The sequence below is a fragment of the Volvox carteri genome (genome assembly GCF_000143455.1).
Source record: "Volvox carteri f. nagariensis unplaced genomic scaffold VOLCAscaffold_29, whole genome shotgun sequence".
NCBI lineage: Eukaryota > Viridiplantae > Chlorophyta > Chlorophyceae > Chlamydomonadales > Volvocaceae > Volvox > Volvox carteri.
In genome coordinates, this window is record NW_003307572.1 from 160,743 (window position 1) to 162,571 (window position 1,829).

At 58.1% G+C, this 1,829-nt stretch overlaps 1 protein-coding gene across 1 annotated transcript in view; it reads right to left on the bottom strand.

Moving 5' to 3' along the window:
* The window catches only part of VOLCADRAFT_105460 (uncharacterized protein), a gene marked incomplete at its 3' end in the record, with an annotated part of 7,980 nt that overhangs the window by 1,117 nt on the left and 5,034 nt on the right, over positions 1-1,829 (bottom strand). The window contains exons 6-7 of the mRNA XM_002952355.1: positions 885-1,094; positions 268-421 (exon numbers count right to left, since the gene is read on the bottom strand). Coding sequence (XP_002952401.1) covers positions 268-421; positions 885-1,094 — 364 coding nt within the window. The remainder of the gene's footprint in view (positions 1-267; positions 422-884; positions 1,095-1,829) is intronic.

A 1,829-nucleotide genomic window follows, 5' to 3' on the forward strand; every position in this document is an offset into this window, starting at 1 on the left:
GGGGGAGTAGCGACGTATGGAGGGAAATGGATGGATGGTAGGAAATAGGAACAGGGGGGAGAGGAGGATTCTATGAAATAGTGCATGGCTCCAAGGAGAAAATGTTTGCGGATGCCCAAAGAAGTTAGTTAGATAGTTAGTTGGTTGGTTAGTGCGGGAGGGTGGAGGGTTAGGGAGGAGTTATGAGAAAGAGAGTCGCACACCGCCACAATCCACAGCACTGCATCCACTGCATCCACGCGGGACTGCTGCTGCTGCCGCCGTCACCTACCGGGTCGTACTTCTCGATCAGGTTCCACGGCATGACCTCTCCCCCCCCACCCCCAGGCCCCACCGCCACCAGACATGACAGCTTGAGCTCCAGGGGCAGGTCCTGGGGGAGGGCGGGAATGATGGTGGAAATGACCCGCTCCAGGTGCTCCTGGGCAGGTGAGGGGTGAAACCCCGGGGGTTGGGGTTTACACGTGTGTGGGGGAGGGGGGAGGGAGGGGGGAATTGGGGGGAATGAGTGCGGGTTAAGGACTGGAAAAGCGGGAAGTCCAGGGGAGAGGAGAGCGGATGGGGAAGAAGGCTAAGAGGCTTAGAGAGGAGCACGCGTCGGAGGGAGCCAGGAGCCAGCGTGGGGGATGGGAAGGTTGGAAAACATGTGATGTGTGTGTGTGTATGTGTTGCGTTGGAGGTGTTTTGGCAGGTGGGTGAGAGCACGCGGTGGTCGTGTGGGTTGGAGGAAATCATTCACATTCACACCCCTAACCCCGTACGGCCGTACGACACGCACCACATAGACACGCAGCTTCCTTTAGAAACAACGCACCCGTTCACACGCATTCACCCTCACGCGCATGCATACATACATACACACATACATACATACATACACACACCTGTTGCAGCCTTGGGAACAGCGCCTCCAGCACCCGCCATTCCCTGCATAGCTCGAGAGCATCCGCAAACAGCCGGCTACCACCCCCACTCCCACCCCCATGGTGATGGTGGTGGTGGTGGTGGGGGTAGGTGGATCTGGCGGTGGCGGTCTTATCCAGATCGTTCATTTTCGAGAGCTCTCGGTACACCCGGTTGCCGGTGACTCCGTTCTCTACACCGCCCGGGGACAGGCAGGTGGGGCAGGCAGGGGGGGGCAAAGGGGGTTACGAAGACACGTGAGGGCACAAGGGGACCTCGCGGGGGGGACGTTGAGGGGCATTGAGGACCGGAACCCCCCATAGAAGTAATGGGACACGGGAGGCAGTGAGGGAGGTCTCACCCCACCCCACCTCACCTCACGTCACCTCACCCGAGCCGTACCGGCACCAGCCCCACCTCCACCGCCCCGTCCTCCCAAACACGCACCCTAGTAAGCCAGCGGCAGTGGCAATAGCATCAGCAGCCCCCCAACCAACATGCTGCACGGGCGGGGAACTCCTCCCTTCCCCCTCCTCCCTGCCCCCTCCCCATTTTACCAGCTGCCACGTATTAGCAGCCAACCAGCCAGTTCTTTTCTTTGTTCCTTATTTCCGCCGCCACGCCGGAGTCAAGAAACTTAGCCAGCTTACTTCACGTCTTCCCCTTTCCACTCGCGTCAGCTTACGGTGTTTTTTGCTCTTCGCCGCCTTTACATTTACCTTCAGAATACTGCGAAGGGTTTTTTCTGCTCTCTTTCCGCACTTGATTTTAGTCTTGGCGGCCAGGTAGGTAGTTTTCCGCTATCGTCGTCATGATTACTAACATCACCGCGAGGACTTCTTCTTCACTACCGCCGACTGGTTAATCATTTGCTTCCTTACTTCCGGCGTGTATCACTCTATCCTCCTGGGCATCAGCTTCACTCG